This window comes from Sceloporus occidentalis, unplaced genomic scaffold (genome assembly GCF_023333645.1).
Source record: "Sceloporus occidentalis isolate IW3139 unplaced genomic scaffold, rSceOcc1.0.p SCAF_1, whole genome shotgun sequence".
Classification (NCBI taxonomy): Eukaryota; Metazoa; Chordata; class Lepidosauria; order Squamata; family Phrynosomatidae; genus Sceloporus; species Sceloporus occidentalis.
The window spans coordinates 172,228,656-172,251,200 of record NW_028316981.1 but is presented as its reverse complement, the minus strand read 5'-3'; the positions used below and the strand labels follow the sequence as shown (position 1 = coordinate 172,251,200).

At 40.9% G+C, this 22,545-nt stretch overlaps 1 protein-coding gene across 6 annotated transcripts in view; it reads left to right on the top strand.

Annotated features, from left to right (window-relative positions):
• Positions 1 to 22,545, top strand: part of LRP1 (LDL receptor related protein 1) — a 387,970-nt gene that overhangs the window by 230,309 nt on the left and 135,116 nt on the right. For all 6 annotated transcript variants that reach the window (XM_089482386.1, XM_089482379.1, XM_089482373.1 and 3 more), the window contains 3 exons: positions 8,502 to 8,645; positions 11,557 to 11,793; positions 12,247 to 12,427. In XM_089482386.1, the coding sequence (XP_089338512.1) occupies positions 8,502 to 8,645; positions 11,557 to 11,793; positions 12,247 to 12,427 (562 nt within the window). The remainder of the gene's footprint in view (positions 1 to 8,501; positions 8,646 to 11,556; positions 11,794 to 12,246; positions 12,428 to 22,545) is intronic.

Sequence of the window (22,545 nt, the reverse complement as noted above, 5' to 3'; positions counted from 1 at the left end):
TTTTGTTTCAAATGTTTTGGTTTTTGATTCCAATTCCTTATTTGAGGGTCTCCCCCCCCCCCCCCCCCACAGCTCCAGTGGCTGTGGTTAAACAGTGAAAATGAATATAACACAGCTGGGGAAAAACCCATATTCCACAGTTCTTGTACAAAATTGAGTTCAGAGTAGGATAGAGCATGAAACAACAGTAGAGTATGTCAAATGTAGCATTCTTACATGCACGAATATTGTATAGGTTTACATCAGTTAATGATGTAGGTGTGTTCCTGGGCTTTACTTCTGTAACAGAAATGTTGGTATTAGAGGCAGAAATCACATGAAAAGGATAGATGTAGGTTCCTACAGCACAAAAAAGAAGAGCAGTTCATCATATTTCAGCAAATTTTTTATTCAAAATATACTCACCTGAAATTTAACAGCCATGTCAGGTAAACCTTGCATAAGTACCGTTGGCCCTTCTTCTACATAGATATTTATACACAGATTCAAGCATACACGGTTTGAAAATGTTCAAAAAAAGTATAAATTTCAAATATCAAACCTTGATTTTCCATTTTTTATAAGGGACACCTTTTTGCTATGTCATTATATTTAACGGGACTTGAGCATCCATGGATTTTGTTATCCACGGGGGATCTTGGAACCAAACCCCAGCGTATAACAGGGGTCCACTGTAAAATACTTTTCGATCTTCGAGAGATTACTTGAAAGCTTCTTCCAGAATACATCCCTGGATATTTTTATTTCAACTGCCTCCACTTTGCTAAGGATTTCCATGTTGGTGGCAAAACTTACATGCTCTTCAACAGAGTAACAGAGACAGGCTGATCCCCCTCCATTTTTTTCCTGTAATTCTGGAGGCAGCTGTCTGTCAGGCCTGTTACATGTAAGCACACACACTATAGTAAGATCACCTGCAGTAGAATTTTTTTCTTCCCATTCTTTCCCAGCTCAATGTTAAATTGCATTGTTTACAGCAGACACACTGCTGCAACTCAATACTGAACATCTGTCTTTCTTGCTGGGCTCCCATAAACAGCCTTTGTAAAAAGGAGCATTCAGAGGCTTTGCTAACTGAAGCATGCCTGTAGTTAGTTGTTGTTATGTGCCTGCATGTCAGTGCCAGGGAGTTTCTTTGCAAGATTTATTCAAAGGAGGATTGGCATTGAGGCTGTGAGTGTGTGACTTCCCAAGGCTACCCAGAGAACTTCCATGGCTGAATGGAAATTCTAACCTTATTCTCCCAGAGTCCTAGTCCAAAACTGAAACCACTATACCACACTGGGTGGTTAGGTCATTCGATTTCCATATATTTAGTTCAGTATTAGTTTATTTACTTATTTAGTTTGCTGCATATATAAACACAGGAAGCTGTGGCTGGCTACATTTTCTCATGCTCACATAGTATGTGTAAAATCCCATTTGTGCTGTCCCTTGTGTGTTATGGATTTGGGGGCTCACTGTAGAGCTTTCCTCCCTTTATCTTAACTATGTGTGTATCTGTACCTGATAACATGAAATTGACATGGTGAGGGGGGCCTCAACCCATGATAGTTCATGCCACTGGGAAGCTACAATGCTAAGCACATTTACTATGAAACAAGCCCATTTCAAACAACAGAACTTAATGTTGAATGAATATGTATATGATTGCATTATAAATATGTTAGCCTTTAAGGTGCCAGCAGTTCTCTGTCTTCATTTTGTTATAACAAACTAGTACAGCTACTCCTCTGGCCTTTGTAACTCTTGAATGCTGAGTAATGGGGCCGTCTTTTACAATTCCACAGGACAGACCTTTAGGACTTGAAAAATAGGTCTCTTCTTGTTCTGGTTTCACAAGAAAGCTCTGAAGGCTGTCAGTGGCTGGTGGTGTTCCTGCTGCTTCCCACCAGGTGCATCAAGAATGTAGCTAATTAACTTGGATCTTTAAGGGTCACTTTGCATTTATTTTCCCCTAGATTCAGAAGGCTGTTAGCGTAGCGTAGTGAGCATTTCTGATAGTGTTGGCAAGCCACAGCAGTCGCAGCAATACATCATACAGCCTTTTAGATCTGAGTGGCACGTTTGCAGGAGGAAGAGGAGGGTAAGAATGTACTTCTCAAGCTTATATTTCAGTCCAGTGATGATGGGTTTTTTAATTCGACACCTAAAACCAGGTTGGAGAAGGCCCTAGAGTGACATTTTGCTGTTGGAAATGGTATTCAGCTCCTTCTCCCAAAGTATCCCCAGTTTATTACAGATCTGAGGCAGAGACTTCTGCATACATCTCTCCTCACACCTTTCAGAAAGAATGTGATAATAACAATTCAGCGAACTATTTGCTGTCCTTTATGATATCTTTAACCTATGGCCTGAGGCAGCCACAATACTGTGCCTAGCAGATGGAATGAAAAATGTTATTTCACACAAGGGCTGTAATTCTTCACTTAATTTTCCTCTCAAAGGAAGCAGTTGGTAATTTTCTTTCCCTGTTGCATGAAAGTCTTTGAAAACTATGCAGTTTTCTAAGCGTATTTGGTGTTTGATACTTATTCTATGCAAAATTTGTGCATGCTTGTTTTGTGCAGAAAATCTGGTCAGAAAATATTGTTTTCTGTGCAAAACAATCATGTGTGAAGTTTCCATAGACTGTGTCAGCAATTCAGGATTCTTCTTATCTGGGTTTCTCAACATTGCAACAACATTCTCAGCCATTAAAAAAAAAATTCAAATGTTCTTTCAATCCCAACTTCAGATTAAGAATGTGTAGAAGGTTGTACTTACTTTTCCAAGTGCCTCAATGTGTATTTCCATCTTTGCACCTAATGTGCAATCTGCTCCATTGTACTTAGGGCCCCCTTTTTTCAGTTCCCCATGCAAAATCCCTTTCCATTCTTGTCCACACCATGCATCCCCAGAGACACAAATGTCTCCTCATGGCCTGCCATTTGCACTTTCTACTCTTTGTCTAATCATCACCATGATATAAATCTTTGTCCTGAAAAATGCATTTGTATCCCTCCTGAACAATTGACCCTTCAGAAAGTTATTAGGTGACAGCTACAACTCAGAAAGTCTATGGATGAAATGTAACATCTGCCATAAACCTCTTAGGTGCTCCCAATTGCCCCATCTGCAATATGAAGATAAGAGCATTTACCTATTTGACAGGATTTTTTTTAAATGACAAAAGATAACACATATGAAATATTTTGGACACTTTAAAAGGCTAAGCAAATGCATTTTTTTAAATTTGCCAACTCTATGTCCTACCTCTTAACTGGTTTGTTTAAGGAAATGTTTACCCTGCCATTTTGTGGCCGATGTGTGTCTTTTTCATGACCGTACTTTGCATTGCTCAGTGGATAAGCCATTTTATTATTTTAAGCATTCACATCCAACCCTTCAGCCAAAATATTTCCCTTAGTGGTTTACAGATTGTTAATTTGACAGTTCCCTGCCCTCAAGTTTAATCTAAAAAGCCATGAAACACAAGGAAAAGGGGATGACAGTGGAGAGAGGATTAAGTCCAGCAAATGTTTGCGGCTTTTCTCCATCTCAGAGCCCAGATCAATAGGAGTTGCTTTTCCCCACTCTGTCCAGTGGCTCCTGCTTGCCAGTTGCCACTCCAGAGTCTCTTTTTCCATTACAAGTCAGTCTCCACTAGTAAAAGTAAGACAAAATCTTAAAGAATGCTGGCATCTGAATGAACCTTAAGACATCCTGTACATTAAATTTTTTAACATGCACTGAGTAATGTAAATTGTGAACCTGACAAACAGGTGTTTAAAAATAACATTGATCATACAGGTGCAGCAATTAGAGCTGGTTTAGGCTGTTGCTTTCTACAGACCCTGCTCTTTATTTTGTAATATGCAAAATGGCTCTTGGGGGTCCCTCTTATTATACCACATAGGTGAACAAAATGTGCCCCCCTTCTCACAGTTTTTGCAGCCACAATTTCCCTGGGTTGTCCTCTTTCTTTCTTTCTTTCTTTCTTTCTTTCTTTCTTTCTTTCTTTTTGTCCCCTCTAAAATGGCAATAGCCTATCTTGGAAACCTCCAGTGCCAATTCACATTTTAATGAGATCACATCTCACATCCATCCTTGGCACTGTTCAACATTAAAAAAGAAAACCAAAACTGGACTTCTTGCAGCTTCTTCTTCTTCTTTTATTATTGTTGTCTGGCACTTTTGCCAATCCGCTCAATTTCCAGAAGCCACTGGAGTACTTGGGTTACCAGGGTGAAAACTGGAGATGGCGTTTGTCCCTTTAACATCTGTCTAAAAGAGTGAATTTTAGGTGTTATCCAGCAACGTAACAAGAAGCACTTGTTGGAATTCCTTCTTCTACACAGTCACGAAGGATAAAGGAGCCCTTTCCAGTTTTCAGTGTGGCAACCATACTGAGTACTATTCAGACCAGAGTGCCATTTCAAATTTCCCAGTTTCTGTTTTCATATCTTTATAATTCAGCCACTTTGTTCACAGATTCACTGCTTTGTAAAGTAGCTATTGGGGATGAGTAAATCCTAGCCCCACTGCTGCCTCCATAAATGACACCCCTGGATCAGCTCTCTCCCGTTCCTTTTGTAGATGGTTCTCTTGTGCTATCATAATTGTCTGCCCTGATTTCTAAGTAGAGCTTTGTGTCTTACTTTTAATTAAAAGCTAAGTCACTAAAAATCACTGCCGGGGTGCCCAACATTTGCGTTGTGGTTATTTCTGACCCTAAAGTTAATCACTTGCCCCTCTGCTAAAATGTGATACATCAACTGAGCCCCAAATGGGTATTCTGATCATTATATTATCTCTCAGCAGCTCTCACAGAGAAAGAGAGAGAAAGGAAAGGATGGAGCAAGGGAAGAGAGCAAACTTGAAAGCTGTCCCCAGAGAAGACTGTGTGGTATATGATTGATTGATTAATTACTGCCTTACAGAAAAAGGAAGAATTAAGCAGATGTGGCAGCTTAAAATATTAATGGCTTTCTCTAAGGACTGTTGATGCTGCTTCCTCAGAGCACAGAGATATTAGACTAGGTCACAGTGCTCCCAGGAAAATCATTGTACTGTGGCTGAAAGGTGCCCACCACCCAAGCTGGGTGTGAGGTTCATTTGTTCCTTTCCCCATCAATCATTATCACTCCATTCCTTAAAAAAAACACCCCTCCCCAGTCCTTGCAGTTAATAGCTTGCAAGCTGAAAATCCTCTTAAGAGTCTTTGGTGTGCTGCTTAGGATTCTCTGAACCTGTAATACCAATCAGCCATCCCATATCCTCAGGGATGGCTACCACTCAATGGTTTCTCTCTCTCTTTCCCCCTCCATCCCTCCTTGACATGGGTTTTCTCTGGCTGTGACATGATAACTGAGTGAAAGGCTGCTTTGGATGTCACCCATAAGTGCCCCCCCCCCAAAAAAAAGAGCAAGCATATGTGATTCTCTTGTCCTCTTTGTGGAGTAGTAACCCAAGCAGCATCTTGTGCAGCAATCCACAGGAATATGTGCTGCAAGAACATGTATCTCACCATAGTCAGCCAGTTGTTCCTAAGGGCCTGGACAGTGGATGGCCAAGTCCACTTGTGCAGTTGCTTTTTGGCCCACCTAATTAACATCCACATGCCCTTCAATCTTGAGCAGGTTAGCATTGCCTACTGTCAACTGTTTTAGCTGCTTGCTAGGTGGTATTTAACTGATAAGGAGAGGATTTTACTGTTGAACTAAGAAAAACAAGATACGCCATTTCCCCCCCTAATTCACTCAGTAATATAAAAACAAAAACCCAAGCCTTCCTGCTTCTTACACACCAAACACATTGCAGGTTAATACCTGTGGCCCAATAAACAGATCTTCCTACTTAATATAGAAATGTCTTGTCTCCCACTCTTCATTTCACATGCATTGCTCACACACTATTGTGAATTACCCAATATCTCATAAAGCAATGCGTTCTACAGTTGGTCCTTCACATTTATGGCTTTGGCTTTTATGGATGTGATTATTTGTGGATTTGATTTATTTGTTCTCTCTAGAAATCTTGGTCCTCCAGCATGACTCTCCTGTCAACCTCTGCCAAAATCATGCTGGAGGACCTAGACATTTCTAGAGAAAACACCTCTCTAGGCATTTGTAGGTCCTCCAGTGCAATTTCACCATTCGGAGCCTTCTAGATCAGTGGTCTTCAAACTGTGCTCTTTAAGGAATTTTGGAATTCATCTCCCAGATTCCCAGACTATTGGGCATGATGGCCAAGTTTTCTGGGAGATGAAGTCCAACGTCTCTTAAAGGGCACAGTTTGGGGACTACTGTTCTAGATTATAGTAGAAGCATTTTGGCAGTTCTTTCTGGTAAAGTAAGATAAAATTTATCCTACATTATCTGGAGAAAGACAGGCAGAATTATGACCACCTACACTTCCCGGGGTTGTTCATGGAGCTTATAGTTTCCACCTATATCCATGGAACAGAAAGTAGTCGGGTGCATTGTTGAAATCATGGGTAGCAGAGAGGAGAGAGATAGTGGCGGCTGATGACTTTCATGTTTGAGAGCTGGGTGGGAATCTGCTTTAAACTTTAAATGAACCATCCAAGGTGCTGACCTCTACTCCCAAGATACAGTCAACACTTGGCTATTTCCTTTAAAATTCACATTAAAACTCAGAGAAAATTCATCAGTCCACCCACATGAAAGCCACCAGCCACTACTGGGATGAGAGCTTTCTGCATACTGAGTGAAAAAGCCACTGTTTGAAAACCACTAAATCTGCATATTTTAACTTTGGTTTTATCTCTCAGACTACCTCCATTGCTTCAAGCTGTACCGTAACTTGCCATAAGAGACTAAATGAAATGCAAATTCTCCACCATTACCACTTAAAATAATAAATACAGAAATCTATTTCTGGCTCTACTCTCTAGTTTAGGAAAGTATGTGTATTTGTGTGTGTGTTTTGAATCACATGTTGGTAACCTATTGTCTGGCCCAGTGGCTATGAGAATATCTGATCCTGGTTTATCCTCATCTGCCTTACAAGAGGAGGGGCCTCAGTGAGAGACAGGCTCAGTTTCCAGGCCTGCTAAGACTACCAAAACTACTAGTACAGAGCTATTGGCTAAAATTCTGTCCCCTCCTTGGCCATCTTTACAGAGAACACCAGATATGTCCTGCTAGAGTCCACTTGCCACTAAGAAGTCTAGAGTTGATGCAATTGCCTCATCTCCTAAGACTTAGTATCTCCTGCCAAGTGTAGGGATGCTGCATCTGGTTTATGGCATAAACTTTATGGATAGCATAGCTGTTTGTGGCCTTGGTGTGTTAATGTCACTATACTTAAAAGTCACTATACTTAGCAAATGAACAAACAGTACTCCATTTGCAAAAAAGAAATTCCAAACCAGTTCAGAAAAGGAGCATCAGTCTTTTTTAATCTTCCAAGTAACTGCTTGCAAGTTGCTGCTCCTGAAAACACTTTGAAAACTTTGATGATTGCAGTATGCAGAGGACAGAATTTTGTCTGGCACTGCTTCTTGGATCTTACATTGCTGCTCTGAGAACAACATTGCTGTCTCTGTCTTCTGGGCTCAGTTGAAAATGCTGGCAATTATTTTTAAGACTGTAAATCACTTGGAGCACAAGTAATTGGAGGAACACCTCCACCAGTACCAAACAGTACAATGTACTAGATGAGGTTTTAAAAACTTTGACTCTTAAATGCATTTTATTTGATTATTGTTTTTCATATATTGTCATATAATTTATTCTGTTTGACTTTGTAAACCATTTTGAAATCTTTTAAATAAGCCCAAGAAATAACATGTGTATGTTGTGTGTTGTGTGCCTTCAAATCATTTCCAACATATGGAAATATGTCATGGGGTTTTCTTGGCAAGATTTGTTCAGAGGAAGTTTGCAATTGCCTTCCCCTGAGGCTGAGAGCATGTGACTTGTCAAAGGTCACCCAGTGGGTTTCACGGCTGAGCAGGAATTGAACCTTGGTCTCCAGAGTCCAATGCTCAAGTCACTACACCATACTGGTTCTCTACAGCTGCTCAATAAAACAGCTGCTCAGATGATAATTAGGCAGCAGCTTCTGCAAGGGTAGCTGGAATAACTTCAGTTAAGAGTAACATTTTGTCTAATTGAAACAACTTCCAACTGAAGTCAACTTTGCTTGTGATAAAGAAGTGACTTCGTGTGCTTGACAAAGAGTTTCTAACATAAGGGAGCAATTGTAGAGACCTCTGGCTGTAGGTCAGACTGTAGTCAGCATGATTACAACGAATGGATAGAATTCTAGATCTGAAAATAGGGTGGTGGTGCTTTGTTTTTAAAGCAGCTGTAGTACATGGGCACTGTGCATTAACTCACATGCACTACTACATGGTTGTGGGGCAGCTACTGAGGGCTTCTCCTTTGCATGTCCTCAAGAGAGTGCTTGTGGTTGCTCTTAAATGTCACAGTGGAACAGAAGAGATGTAACTGTGTTGTAATAAGCCATATGGGGTTTGTCTTTGGTTGCAGTGAGGAGTCATGCCTGTGAGCCAGACCAATTTGGCAAGCCTGGTGGCTGCTCTGACATCTGTCTCCTTGGAAACAGCCACAAGACTCGGACGTGCCGTTGCCGATCAGGATTCAGCCTAGGCAGTGATGGGAAGTCTTGCAAGAGTAAGTGACATGTGGATGTGGTGGGTGTTGTGTAGCGGGAAAGCAACTGAACTGAAGAGAATCTGCCTTGACCTTGCAGTTTAGAGCCAGTTCTTCCATGTAACACTTTGCTTTAAAAGCTGGCTCTGCCAGTTTTTATTTTGAATCAGTGCAAATTGCATGAAAGAGATTGGGTCATTTGCATGTCTTGCTGACAAGCAGAGAACATTATGGTGGCATAGTGTGGAAAGGGGGTGATGATAGGTGAACATGTAGGGAGCAGAGAAGCTGGGGGGGGGGACAGCAGAGGGGAGAGCCGAATATTTATGACAGGTTTCTGTGGAACAGGTGTTTTAACAAAGACTGGCTGACTGTTGAACCCAGTTTCATTTCATCCTGTGCTATGGTTTCTCAGCATTTTATACAGTTGCCCATCCATATCCATCAATTCTTTATCCATGAATTCAACTATCCATAGCTTGAAAATATTCCAAAAGGATACAAATTCCAAAAAGCAAACCTTGATTTTGCCATTTTATATAAGGCACACTATTTTATTTCACCATTGTATATAATAGGACTTGGGCATCCATTCATTTTGGTATCCATGGGGGGATCTGGACCCAAACCCCAGCAGATACCAAGGCCCCACTGTATAGGTGAAAATAGGCTGGGCCTGTGAGGTTGCACCATATTTATTATCTCAGGTTTTGCCCACTTTTTCCTGAACAGTGAGAATTAACCCACCAGTGATGACCTGTGTGGGAAGAAAATCCCCCTCCCTTCCAAATTGGCAGGAAGGAAGAAGATTACAAAGGGGAATTCTAGGGTGACAACAGAGTACCTAGGTCTTTTTTTCCTCGTGGAATTGTCAGCATAGAAGGATTATCCTCTCTATCTTTCTACCCTCGATGAGAATGACTACAAGAGGTTATGGTTAGTGACTCTCCCCTTTTGAGGAAACTCATGCTTTCAAATCCTCATGTTTAAAGAATCCAAGAGGAGCAGCTGCTTTCCTGAAACCCTGCTGTGTGTCAGTTTGCTATAAAGTAAGCACCCAGTACCCTTTCTGGGTCTGAATGGAAGGAAACTGAAACAGCCATGGTCAGGGAAGAGTGAAGCCAACCCCCTGCTAGATTTCTCAGAACACTAGAACACCAGATTACACTATGTGATGGATACACGGCATGAGCCAAATCCTTTGTGGATGTAAAACACTTGGTCAGAGTCAGACTTGTGGTTAATTTTTAAGCCAGGGAAAATCCTTGCACAACAGGAAGAATGAATTGCCAATGTATCCCATTAGTCACCAAATAGCTGCCTTATTTATTCATTTATTTAGTTCATTTGGGGGGGAAGTGCCACCAGAAGTTTTTGATGCCCTGGTTTCTTTCATTTAATTTGATAGATACTGATCATGCCCAAGGGACTGAGAGCCAAGCCATTGGCTGGTTTTCCTTGGGCACTGACATACATTCACACTGCTTTCTTTTCTAAATTGGAAGTGCTATAAAATCAGTGCTAATTTAGCAGGGCGTGACATAATAAAAAGGCAGTTGCACAAACAAATTAAGCTTAGAAGTCAGGGGCAAATATTTAGCAACTGGAGTGAATTAATACCCAGTAACTCATAGAGTTCTAGACAGGAACTTGCTGATGTATGGCTCAAGCTTTGGTTCTCCAGATGATTTAGACTTCAGCTCCCATAATTCCTGACTGTTGGCCAAGTTGATTGGGTCTTCTGGGAGCAGAAGTCCAAAACAAATGGGTTACTAAAGGTCAGGAACCTCTGCCATAGAAGATGATCAAAGCAGTGGAGGTATAAGGATATTATTTTTTATTTTGTGTGCTTTCTAGTCCCTGCATCCTGGAGACAGTGCTTTTTTTCCTTTTCTTCCTTATGCCAATGTAATCACATTAGGTTTGTGGTTACTTGTGATGGCAGATTTCCCTTGGTATTGGTGGGGTAGAGTACAGTATATGGAGTTGGAACCAGAGTTCAGCTGAGCTCACTAATTTTGGTTTGTCTCCATCTTCTGTCATTGTAACAAACTCTTAAAAGGTTGCAGTATAAAACACCGCTAGAGTAACAGCAGGCCAAAGCACAAATTATACAGTCCACTTAGCATGTGCACATGAAGGCAAGACTCTCCAAATGTTGTTGGACTGCAACTCTGATCAGCATTGTTAATGGTTAGGGCTGACCGAATTTGGAGGGACCTGTGTTTCCTACCTCTGGACTAAATTGTAAAGCAAGGCTGGGTAACTGTTAGTTGCAGAATGCACTGGGACCCCTCAAGGGACTTTGAAAGGCTTCACTTCCCACTGCCCCCTCCTGCAAGTTTTAAACTTGTTGGCTGCCCCACCCCCAAAACACTGACTCAGAATTTGTCTTTGAGGGTGTTTTGGAGGTTTCTTTTAAAAAAATAATAATTGTGGGACTTGGGGATATATACAGCCTGCTGGCTATTCTTTCCCCATCTCTCTTGTAGAAATTGCTTATCTTTTTTGCTTTTTGGTTTTACGTGTGTTACTATAGATGGGATCTAGTTTCCCATATGGAGGCTTATTTCAGAGGGCTTGACTCATGAGAAGGAACACTGTCAGTGGCTACTGGGTTAAAATGGCTCTGTGTTGCCTCTTGATTTAATAATAGTATGCCACTAAATATCAGTTGCTGGAGAGAAACTGAAAGAGAAGAACTGTTACCTTCTTGTCTTGCTTGTAGGTCTTCCCAAAGACAACAGTGGAAGAGATGATGCTGGACTGGATGGGCCATTGGTTTAATCCTAGAAGGGTTCTTCCTAAATTCTTATGGCTTTTAGTTTGGTCCTTGTGGGAAAAAAGGAAGGCCTACCTTTCTGATGAGCTTGAATAGAAGTCAATGCTAGCTTATGTTTCTTGTTCCTGTATCTCTCTTGTTGTTTTGCAGAGCCAGAACATGAACTCTTCCTTGTTTATGGCAAAGGTCGGCCAGGCATTATCCGTGGGATGGATATGGGGGCCAAAGTGCCTGATGAACATATGATCCCCATTGAAAACCTGATGAATCCCAGAGCACTGGACTTCCATGCGGAGACTGGCTTCATTTACTTTGCTGATACCACCAGCTACGTTATTGGGAGACAGAAGATTGATGGAACTGACAGGGAGACAATCTTGAAAGATGGTATGTGCCCTGCCTTGTCTCTTGGCAAAGGCCAGCATCAGTGTGTTAAGTACTGGTGTGGTTTCCAGTACAGGGGGACATGGCAGAGAGTACACTGTTCAAGTCCTCACTTACTTAGAAGTGAATGAAACTAGGATTTTGGTGTGGAACAGTTCAGAAAGTAGACCAGCCAGTAAATCCCCAAATGAGGTTGATTTTGACATTTTTATGCTTGTTAGATTTCCTATAAATTGCCTATGGGTATGAACCTAAATGCTGTGTTCTGCTGTTGACTGTGTTCTGCTTCTGTTGTCCATCAAGCCCCATGCCCTGTCTGTTTCAGTAGAAATCAGGCAGTGGAGCGCATGGCACCATTCATATGGTCCTGTCACTTTAGCTTGAGTCTTCCGTGTTTGATGTGTCCCCATCTGCCTGGTCTGTGCTGAGCGCGTTTGTTGATTTAACTCCTTCCAGGCATTCACAATGTGGAAGGCATCGCTGTGGACTGGATGGGAAACAACCTCTACTGGACTGACGATGGGCCCAAGAAGACCATCAGTGTTGCCCGGCTAGAGAAAGCAGCCCAGACCCGGAAAACATTGATTGAAGGGAAGATGACTCACCCTCGAGCCATTGTGGTGGATCCTTTGAATGGGTGGGTGTGGTGACTCTTTCCAGAAAGTACCAGGGAGTCCTGTTTTGGCAGCTGTTGAGTTGGGGATATTGAGATGTAAAAGCAAAAAGTGAACCAGCAAAGCATCTGTTATTCGAGGGTTATATTTTCGAGGGCTAGGACTTCTCTCTCCCAGTCTCCTGTAAGATATATGTTTCTGGTTCTTTCTCCAAGCACAGCTCCTACTTTCATTCCTTCATGCCATGCATCCATATACTTACTTATTATACCTATATCCTTAGTCCTCAGTACAGTAGGGTTTTTTTTTAAGACACCACACATTAGAATTTAAAAATAGTTTTAAAAATCTTTAATGTGGAAACAACATGGAGTAGAACAAGAACAAAGAAGATAAGCAGCTATCTTGGTGGCTTATTTAAGGTTTGAGAAAATCAGTTCATTGGCTGCCAAAATGAAATTAGAATAGGTAGGAAAGAAGTGTCCCAGAGGAAAGCATTTGTAGTTGTTTAGAAAACTCTCTTCCCGAGTATCCCTACTTCCTTCAGAGAGTGGAGTCAATCTGAGAAGATGTTCCAGTGATAGTCCCACTCTTCTGCTGATTGATGCAGGTCTGGTTAGACTTCCAAACAAGGTAACATGGCTAATCTTCGACTGCATACTAGTGCAACAAAGATAGTTTGTCACAGTTCTCCTTGACAGGGTATGATTACCTGCTGCCATAACCCCTCCCTTCAGATAAAGGGTGTGTACTAGGGATTACAAAGGAAGTAGACCCAGAAGAAATAGTCTTGAAGAGATTGCATGTGGTCACTGTGAGTGTAGTGGGGGATAGGGATGGGCAGTCAATTTGCCCAGCCATGGTAAAGCAAGATTTTTCATAAATGGACTTTACGTTTGCTAACTCACTTTCTTAAACTATGAATCAAATTAGATTTAAGAGAAAGTGACTGTCATTTCACATTAGAAAGCATAGCTTGGGTAAGTTTCCTGAGTTTTTGGTAAGTTCTTCAGAAATATTTTATGAGTAAATTGAAGGTGAATGGAAGAAAGATAACAGTTTTGAAGAATATGTGCATGAGAATTTTGGTGCAAGAGAAAAGATTAATTTCCTTGCAGATAAGCTGATGCGAAAAGGGATTCCATTTAATTGGAGAAATCCAGAAGGATTGGGTTTTATATTTAAAAACCAAAGATGTCAGCTGGATTTGATTGAGAAAACGGGGGAGTTTTTGAAATAAAAAAAAACCAAGTCAATCTGGGGATCAGAGGAATAGAAAATGAAAGATGTGGCTCAGGGATAGTCCCAAATAAAGCTGCTTCTAACTGCTTTGAAGCTTGGCTGTTTAGATGACACACAAGGTGAAACAGAGTGGAAAGCGAAATGAAGCCATGCTCTGGGTCTAAAAACCAGAGTGAATAGAAGCTTGGATACTCAGACTGAGGGTGGAAAATGTGCCTCATTGCACCAGCATATAACAGCCCAGTGCCAGTAAGGGACTGTGGCAATTCAAAAACACAATAATCAATAATGTAATAGATATAATTACAATATGCACAAAACAGGCAGTCCAACAGGGGGACATGGGATAAAGGGGCATGTATTGGGGGGGGGGGGTCCATAATTGTTCTTTGTCAATGTATCAGTGTGACTGTGTCATATGGGCAGGCGTCGAATAGAATGGCAACTGCGTGGGAAGAGAGAGGTAATTGGAGGTTGCAGGCAGTGTGTTTGTACAATGATGCAGATGCATGGTGGGGAGGTGACAAAAAATAGCTATGCAGCATGGCTTGATGCTGTGTGGTGTGGAGTTTGACCCAACTTGCAGCAGGCCGTGTGGACGATGCGTTTTTAGAAAACCCAGGACCGAGCCGTTTTTTCCTGCCCATCTGCTCTGGCCTAAAGAAACATGGAGAAGGCCAGCTGCAATAGAAACAAACCTCATTGGATATAGAAGATCGGGATTCACAATCAAGACCACACTTCCACAGGTGGGATGTATCTGAATAGCTGAACTGACCATGGATTACAAATGTCTTACCCAGAACGTTAATGGAGCTAATACTCTACAGAAGGATAGAAAGCTATTTCATCATTTGAATAAATTTCAACAGGCTATACTTTGTCTATCCAGAGATGCATATTTATTTATTTTTTAAAAAGGATATTAAATATTTGATATGTAAAAACTGAGGGAAGGATTTTTCTCTGCAGGTCAGAAGAAAAAAACAGGGTAGTTTTATATATAAATCCTTTCCTGGGCCCAGAATTGGTTTTGGCTGATAATAATAGTAGGCATGTAGGAATCTAGATTGTATTACAGGGGTAATACAAGATCCTAGTGGAGAGTATATGCTCCAAGTGAAGATAAAGCTGCTTTTTATGTGGAGCTCATGGACAAAGTGATGGGTCTGTTTTATAATAATTGGTGTTTATATGGGATTGTAATGGGATAGTCTCTCCTGAAAAGGATGGAACATCTGAAAAACCAAGACATCTCAAGGCAAATTGCCAAAAATGTTCTTTAAATTATTAGAACATTTGGAGTTGGTAGATAGATGGAGGTATAAAAATGGAGACTTTGGGGATTATACTTATTTTTCTGAAAAGCCTAGGCCTTTTTCGAGAATTGGTATGACTTAGATGTTGAAAACTCTAATTACTAGAGAGAGCAAGAGAGAGAGAGAGAAACCCTGATATATTATCAAGAAGTCACAACCCATGACATTAGTTCTTAAAAGTTTTTGCTCTGTTTTGCAGAACAGAAAGATAGTTGAGAATTGTAAGAACAAACTGAAGGAATTTTTCAAAACAATTTGGATAAAAGCACTAATAATTAAAGTGTGTAAAACAAAAGAACGTTGAATTTGCAGATAAACCCGAAAGGTTGTTTACATAGATACCAGACAAGAATGACGTGATAATCGACAATAAGAAGATGCAAAAGGCTTGTTATTGATTTAATTCTTCTTTATATAAATGGCAAGAAATTTCTTCAGAGAAGTTGACCAAACTGAATTTGCCAAAGAATACAGATGATTTGAGATGAAGTATAAATGCTCCTGTAACCATAACAGAAATTTGTGATGCTGTTAAGAAGACTACAGTGGTACCCCGGGATACGAATGCGCCAGGATACGAAATTTCCGGGTTACGAAATAAATTTACTTAAAAAAACTGTTCCGCGTTACGAAAGTTTTTTCGGGTTACGAAAAAACTTTTGGTGCTTTTCGGCGCGATTTCGCACCAAAAAGCGGCTTTCGCTATTAGCGCCTATGGGCATTTCGGCTAGCGAAAGTTTCCGGGTTACGAAAAGGGCAGCGGAACGAATTAATTTCGTAACCCGGGGGACCACTGTATTAGGAAGACACCTGGACCAGATGGGTTGTTAACATCTTGTTATAAATGTTTTGAGGCGGAGCCTTTGCTCCCACTACAGAAGACAGTGACTTTCATCTTGCAAACCAGAAAGTTTGTTGATTGTTGGAAAGAGCTATATAGCATTGATTCCAAAGAAGACCAGGGTTTTACTTTGACAAAAAATGTATAGACCAATATCACTTTTGAATAATAAATTATTTACATTGATCTTGTCCAAGAGATTCAAAATTATTCTCCAGGACTTTATTTATCATGAGCAATGTGGAATTTTACCAAAAAGGCAATTAAGAAACAACACCAGAAATGTATTAAACATACGGGAATATTTAGAATAACATAATGAGAAGCAAGCTACATGTTTTTTTGGTTGTCGAAAAGGCCTTTGACAATCTGAATTGGATTTTTTTATTTAGAATTTTGGAAGAAATGGCTTTTGTAGATAGTTTTATTAAATGGGTCCTACTGACTTTGTTGCGTGCAACTTTTGATGAAGGGTTTTGGTATTCAAGGCTTTCGTATCACAGCTATTTGGAATAAAAGCAATACAATTTTATTTGCCTAAAAATATGGTTCTAAACAATGTAAATATGAGTTTGAATTTCAGTTTTGTTTAAATTATTAGGTGATTGGTAAAATGTATAAAATCTTGTTGAAATTTGATAGAGAAGATGAACAAGTGAAGGATTGTATTATAAAATGAGCTAGTAATTTTAGTTAAAATATACAAATGAAATAATGTGAAAACATGTGGGTAAAAGGATTGAAATTTACCTCATGCTGTGTATGACTCTTGTGAAATTGTCTAAAGTGTACAAGGGAACTTCTAATGTTTTCTGGAAATATGAAAAGGAAGAAAGAACATTTTACCCCATGGGGTGGACTTGTAAATCAGCTGAAAGGTACCAGGCCCAGATACAATTAAAACCTGAGCTTTTTCCTCTGGGACTGATGGACGATCAACTGGAAAGAAACTATGGAAGAATACTACAATATATGAGCAAAGCAGTGAGGCTATTATACTTTCACAATTAGAAGAGTGACATATTACCTACAAAAGAAGAATGGTTCTTCGTTGTGGTCTCTGTGAAACACACAAATGGGTTTTCCTGTGCCTGCACAGACCATATTCAGAACTTTCTAGAGCGATTAGAAGCCTTTTGGTGGTAGCCCTGCACACTCTCCAACTGCCTTATTGGCTCTCTTCCACTGAAACCCTCAGTTCCTTTTTGTCCGCTGCAGCAGCACCAGCATCTTCAGAGTTTCATTTTCCTGCCAGACTTTAAATTCACCTAATGACAGGATCAGCCTGTGTTTTGGTGGTTATTTCTTCATTCTTTTCCATTCTTCGTTAGTATTTTAAGAGGAATGTCACAATTTATGATAAAATAACAGACTTAAATGGCAGCTCGCCTCGCTGTTTGTACTTGGCAAAGGCCCATTGCATTACTGAGGCAAGGGTAACAGCTCTACTGTATGAGCTCAGCCTATCTGAGGCTTTCGGGCAATTGGGAAATGGTCTACTTTGGACATATCGTCAGCTTCTTGTTCCCTGCCCTACCTCGATTGGCCCTCAGGCGGTCTTATATGACACCTACCCTGTGGCCCTGGTGGCACAGTGGTTAACTGCCTATACAGCAGCCACTCACACACAAACCACAAGGTTGCGAGTTCAATACCAGCCAGCCCTCACTCCCTCTGGGGGCAATGTAAGGAATTTCAGTCACTCGGATTGGGGACTTTTTGTCCCATGTACTACCATGATACCATATGTCAGTTATTAACATCCCTTACTCCTTGAGAGGTATTTTGTCAGTGCCGAGGGTTGAAACTGATCGGGACACTCATATGATTCGAAACCTTGCGTTTGAGCCTCCATTTCAAGGATCCATCCAACCCAGGTTGACGTTTTGATGTTTTGGAACAAACATACCTGTCCCGTGTTTCCGTACTGATTGTTATCATTGTGCCCTGGTTCCTTTGGCTGTCTTGTCTCAAGACGTCATTCTGGTGAAGTGGCTATGTTTCTAGTCGCCAACTGCAGTCCTGAAAAGACTCTGTGCATTTCTGCATTCTGCATTCTTCCTATGCTCCGAGGCTGGGAGTTCCTTCCAAAAAAGGGAAGCCTGTACTCTCCCGAGTCACTATGCCCTGACAGCACACTTGCTCTGGGATGTTCAATAGTGCCACTACAGTTACCTGCTCCCTTGCATTCCAATTGGCCCCTCTGCATTGTTTTTGGCAACGTGTGATCTTTGTTACAGTGCTTCCCTTGCAAGCAGACTGTTTCTTTTTGTTTGGGCTTCTTTGACTCACCACTAGCCCATTGAGCCTAATATATAGAGCAGGATGATGTCCCTCACACATGAAGTCATATTTCATGCTTCATTTTCACTTCCCGTATCTATATAATAGGGGTTTTGTATGGCACGTTTGTATGGTCTCTAAAACTCTTATGCTCATGCTGGCCACGATGCAGTGGTTTCAAGCTACACCTATGGATATTCCACCTGAACATTAGGAGGAACTTCCTGATAGCAAGACCTGTTTGACAGTGCAACACACCTTTTCCCAGTGTGGTGGTGCCTCTCTCTTTTTTGAAATATTTGGGTTGAGGCTGTATGACTTTCTGTCGGGTTGCTTGGTGTTCAGTTTCTGCGTGGCAAGGAGTTGGACTTCATGGCCTTGAGGTCTCCTCCAACTCTGTGATTCTTTATTTCTTTTATTCAATTATTCATGCATGATCTGGTTAGCACTTTATTACTCCTGGTATATTGTTTGTTTATCCTGTCGGATCACATGTACAGCTTTACTTAGGAAATACTCTTCATTGCACGTACCTCTGTATTGTGTTTGCTCCTGTTGCTCACACATTCTTATTTTCAGGGTGTCACAGATGCCTTCTTCATTTCCCCTACTGACAGCACTGGTCATTCCAGCATGTCGTTGTAAGGTGAGTCCTTTTCCAGATCAATACTGTTTAAACTCTCTTTAGATGGGATGGACTGTCCACACCTTCAGCTGCTCACTTTTCTGGTGCAGACAGTTTCTCTCTGTTTTCTTTGCTGGTGTTGCTTAGCCACATTATTGCTGGGCTTAGATTTTGTTTGCTTCATTCTCTATACTAAAAGGACATTTAGCCCGTGGTGTTCTTTTGTTTCCAAATGATCTACTTGTTGATGCCACACTATCTCATATAATGACTTCCAGTGGTTTTATCATCTGACTGCCCCTATCCTACATTGAAGATCCCTTCATAGACATATCTTCATTTTTTCAAGGACTTACTGAGCCCTTTTTCACTTACTGAAGCCATGATTTACACAGTTTCACATTTGCTGCAGGTATCTTTTGCTCTTCAGGTTGTGGTGCATTTTTTCTGTGGTGCGTTTGTATACCATACCTTCTTGTATTTTCTGCTAGTTCAATAACTGCTTCCAGTTAATATCTTCTTCTGCCTTCATGTCACATACCTGCAGGATATCTTTCTGTTGGAGATTGCCATTGCCACCAAACCTGTGTCCTCTGCTTGTCTATGCCAGAGGTTTATTTTCTTGATGGTCTTGTTTCTGCCCATCTCTGTCACCCCTGGTGGCACAGAAGTTAGATCCTAGTACTGCAGTCACACAGTTATAAGTTCACACGGTTGTAAGTTCAATCCTAGACTTACACCTTGCAAACTGTGTAGAGGCTTCCCAGGTCGCTACTAAACAGTATAAAATGTAAATGCTATTGTTCTTGCCCTTGCTATTCCAGTACTTAGTGACTGTCTTAGTGTTGTTGGGTGCTAACCTCCAGAATTATTCTTCTGTCACTCATCTACGGAGTAGAGTTGGCCAGTACTTCCCAAGTGTCTTTGTCGCTGGGGTTTAGCAACTGTCTGTGCAACATACGATTTAGCAGGCAAGCCTGTTTTTCTGCCAGTGTGAATGCTTCTTTAGCTAGATTGGTTGTTGTTTCCACTGCATCTCTGTATTGTATTTTTCTGCTTGACTTCTGTAGAGTTGCCACATCATCGAGACCATTCGTTCGTATGTCTACATGTCCTTTGGCCCAGGTTCACAAATGGTGATTCTGTTTGGGAGCAATGTGCCTTTCTTGTATGGCATGACACTCCCTGTTCCTTGGGCTACAGCTTGCTAGTCTAACCCATTTGTGTGATTCAGAGACCACAACGAAGAAGGAAAGGTTGCTTACCTGTAACTGTAGTTCTTCAAGTAGTCATCTGTGAATTCACACAAACCCGTTCATCCTCCTCACGTCATGCCCTGCCTCTCCTTAGATCCTGGACTGCTGCTTTTGGCGTCCATGGAACTGAGGGATTAGGCAGGAGGAGAGCCAGTAAGGCAGCTGGAGAGTGGGCAGGGCTCATGCCAAAACACTATTATAATAGCTCTAGAAAGTTCCAAATACGCTCTGTGCAGGTGCAGGATAACCCATTTGAGCGAAGAACTACAATTACAGGTAAGCAATCTGTCCTTGCTTAAAATGAATGAATTAGCAGAGATGGCTAATTTGTCAACTTTGATTAGAGAAAAGTCATTGGTAATAATCCTTTGAAAAATTGGAAACCTACTAATCTTCTTGGGAAACAATGAGAGTAGTGAGCATTGGTTTTGATCATTAATGAATTAATCATACAGATGAAATGTAGCATGTTAATTAATAAAGGAAGAGCTAGACATTTAAGAATGATCATAGAACCACAGAAACTTATTGGGTGATCTTGAGCAAGTCACACACTCTCAGCCTTAGGGGAAGGCAATGGCAAAGTTCCTCTGAACAAATCTTGCCAAGAAAACCCTATGATAGAGTTGCCTTAGGGTTGCTGTAAGTCAGAAACTACTTGAAAGCACCCAACAACAGCAACAACAACAACAACAACAACAACAACATGTCTGTAATGTCTAGTCTTTTTTTTTAAATTTGGCTTTAGTTCTAAGTATGTGTTTTAAAAATAAAAATATTTTGAAATGGGTACTGTTGTCCAAAACATAAGATGCAGGCCATGTAGGGACTTAAACCCCCGGCTCTTTGAGTTCAGTTCAGGAATGGATTGCGGTTCTGCTTTCTGCATTACCTCAGGTGAGATACTGTAGAATACATTTCTTTGCTCTCTTCTTTTTTATATCCCCTTCGTGCTTCAAATTGTGTCTGTCACTTGTTTGCACAGTTTCACTGATCCTCTTGCATGGCTTGTGAACCAGAGAATTTCCACTCAGCTAGCAGGAAATGTTTGCCTCCTGCATTGGCTCACTGGGAATTTCAGCCCAAAAGCCCCTCACTCCTCTTTTCACTCTGGTGTCTCTGGGGCTTCAGTCCCTGTAGGTTTGAAAGGCATGTCATGCTCTTAGGAGTCAGTCAGGCCCAGCAGGAAATGAAACTGCAATGCGCACTCACTCATGATTTCTCATGAAAAGTAGAGTTCATCTCCATTGCAGGAGCTATTTTTTCCTTGTCCTCATTGACTCTTCTTTTGTGCTGGGGTATTGCAACATTCCATCTGTTCTTCATCTCATTCTCTGCAAGACAAATGTTCAAGAGTCTTCTTCATTCATTTCCAGATAATAATGTGGTCACAGAAATCATTTGCAGTGCCATCTTACATGCTAGCTTGCCAGTATCTGTTTTCTCTTTGTGTAGTGCTTCTCAAGGAAGCACAGAACCAAATGTCTGCTGTGGAATGAATTAGCCATGCTGTGGTTGGTTAATGTCAGAAAAAACTGATCATGTCCTGGGCTTAAGCATGTTTCTGACACCATCCTGTTCCTGCAGTGGTGAAGGAGGCAGAAGTTCTTGTCATCTGTGCTGGAGCTTGGAAACAATACTTTTGGGGGAGGTGGTATTCCAGCTCAGCAAATTTTTCATCCAGTAACTTTCCATCTCTTCTCTGGACCCATAGTTAATTTTCTTTTAATGAGTGCCGTCTGAGTTGATAACTAGACTCTTGGCTCTGACCTCTTGGTTGCTCCTTCTGCTATGCTTGTAGGGCAAGGCCTGGTTCCCACTCAGGCCAGTACTGTCAGCGATGGCTATTGGCTTAAATATCAGTCGGGTGGTATATCCACTTTAGGTTTTAATCTGGACATCATCTTAAATAGCTGTTTATTTTAAAAAAAAATTAAATTAACACACAGTTTTAAAGGCATAAAACTACATAGAAGGGAGCAGACATTACAAAGAAGAAACAATACATCACACTCAAAACTAAACTAATCTAATATAATTTAAATAAAACCGCACAACTAACACAATACACCAAAAATATTGCTTCTTTAAAGTTTAGACTAAAACCTCGAACAGATTTATGGACATTGGCACTATCACTGAGTTCTGAACCCCCTCCTTCTCTTAGAAACTCCTCTTTGCCATGAAGCCCACTGTAGAAATGAGGAGGATTAGGAAAACTGGTATGTAAGAGCCATTTTAGGTATTTGTGTATATGTTTGTGTGTTAATAGAGTCTCAGCAAAATTTAGATGCTCCATCCTTGAATATGTTCAACAGTAAATTGTAAGGGAATTGGAAAGCAGCATATTTCAAGAGCATTTGTTATGACTGCCTGTTAAGACTTCAAGCTACCTATAGCAATTTTGGCATTTTGGAAAAGGAAGATTCAACCTGTAGTAATATAGATTGAGTCTTCCTTTTCTGGAATGCCAAAATCTGAAATACTCCAAGAAATGGAAAAAGGGGGAAAATCACAAAAAAGGAATTCAAAGAAATAGCAGGCATGTGCAGGGGTAAAGTCAGAAAAGCTAAAG